The sequence below is a fragment of the Otolemur garnettii genome, unplaced genomic scaffold (assembly GCF_000181295.1).
Source record: "Otolemur garnettii isolate 467f Iridium unplaced genomic scaffold, OtoGar3 scaffold00220, whole genome shotgun sequence".
NCBI classification, from domain to species: domain Eukaryota; kingdom Metazoa; phylum Chordata; class Mammalia; order Primates; family Galagidae; genus Otolemur; species Otolemur garnettii.
The window spans coordinates 603,754-605,587 of NW_003852615.1; the positions used below are offsets into that span (position 1 = coordinate 603,754).

The window sequence follows — 1,834 nt, forward strand, 5'->3', positions numbered from 1 at the left end:
CCAAGTAGCTGGGACCACAGGCGCCCACCACAGCACCTGGCTATTTTTGGTTGCAGCCGTCATTGTTGTTTGGCAGGCCCAGGCTGGATTTGAACCTGCCACCTTAGGTGTATGTGGCTGGCGCCTTAGCCGCTTGAGCCACAGGCGCTGAGCCAGCTGTTATTTAAAATGTAACAAACTTGTAAAATTCATTACATTTAGTTGATTACAGTTTGTGACCTGATCGCCAGTTTTTCTAATACCACTTTTATTTTCAATATATGTTAATTATCTTACCAAGCTGTGAATTGTTGGTTGGAGTCTCATCTGGAAAGGAAAAAAAAAAAACAGGAAAATATAAGTGGGATTGTCTCTCCAATCTGACTCTATAATTACTTTGTACCTAGATTTTTTACCTACACCTCCTTCTACCTCCACCCACAGTCCTCTCAGGGCAGGCAAGAATGAAATGTTCTCCCATTTCCTGTTCCATATCCTGAACTTCATCAACTTTCTGTTCCCCAAACCAGCATCCTGCTACTGCCCTGGATAGACAAATAATAATCTCAAAATAGCCTGCTATATTCTTGCCTGCCAACTCGGTTTCATCATTAGCTCTCCAGTCAGGTTAGTGGGGGCAGTAATTGTTAACAGCTATTACATTTTTTATGGCCCTATAACCCACCATTTGTTATTCTGTGAGAGAGAAATGCTCATTATTTAGTGCCACTCTATTTTAAGTATTGCCAATTTGCCCAACATAATCTGCAAACACATCATTTTAAGTTCCAAGAAGATAAATTTACACTTAATAACTAAATAAAAAAAAAAAATGACTCCTAAGCCTGAGTTGTGGTTTTATTTGCATCTGTTAAGTAAAAGATTGAAGCTGTTGACTTTTCACTTCTCTCTGGCCAGCATAATAATAGACGCAGTGAATGTATTCACTTGATTTCAAAACTTTTGTTGTCTAATTTGTCATCATGCTGCTATTAACCCTTGAGCTTGTATAACAAGCTCATGTCTCATATTTGAAATAACAATTTCATATTTGTGTTATACTATGTGGGTGTCTGTGTTCATTATTTGAACCATAAAATGCGTACAGTTTGGACTGTTTATTTCTGGAGTATAAATATTATTACAATTAATGCACGTATTATGCCATATAGTTTATGAAGTGCCGTTTCCTATGTTATCACATTGCATCCTCACAATAGCCATCTGGTTCAGATGTTATCACCACCCCCACTTTACAGATAAAAGAACTTCCATCTGTCATAGCTTCTATGACAAAGTAAGCATATGCTTAAAGCTCAGAGTCCTTTTTCTAAAATATTTAAAATAAATTGGCCAACTATGGAAAATATATTTGTTTATGGAGATGAGTATCTCTAGCTATAAAACTCCAGGGTATTTGAAACAAGTAAAGGGAGAATCCAGATTAGTATTTGAAGAAAGTAAACGGAGAATTGAGTGAGATATTTATAAAATATTTTATGCCATTTCTTTTAAGATACGTGTCTTGGCAGAAATGATGGCTTGCCTATCTGGTCCATAAATGCAATGACCAAAATTAATACAGCACTCATGGATAGAATTATTTAGAGTGGTGTAGTGCATTGCTATAGGACAAAAAGAAAAACAAGACAAATTTTCATTATAGGATACTCAGGAAATCCTAACCTCTAATCACATTGCTTTGTAAAGATACTTCCTTCTCATAGAAATAGTTGGGACAACTACTACAACCAATTCATCCAAAAGATCCAAGTGCTCTTTTCTCAAGATAAGTGTTTCACCAGACCATTGACATAGAATATTTAATGCTTTAAAATTCCTTCTTAAAAGTTAT

At 36.0% G+C, this 1,834-nt stretch overlaps 1 protein-coding gene across 1 annotated transcript in view; it reads right to left on the bottom strand.

Moving 5' to 3' along the window:
• ZPLD1 (zona pellucida like domain containing 1) overlaps window positions 1-1,834 on the bottom strand; it is a 37,638-nt gene that overhangs the window by 612 nt on the left and 35,192 nt on the right. Inside the window, exon 9 of the mRNA XM_012812729.1 lies at window positions 277-306. Within this exon, the coding sequence (XP_012668183.1) occupies window positions 277-306 (30 nt within the window). The remainder of the gene's footprint in view (window positions 1-276; window positions 307-1,834) is intronic.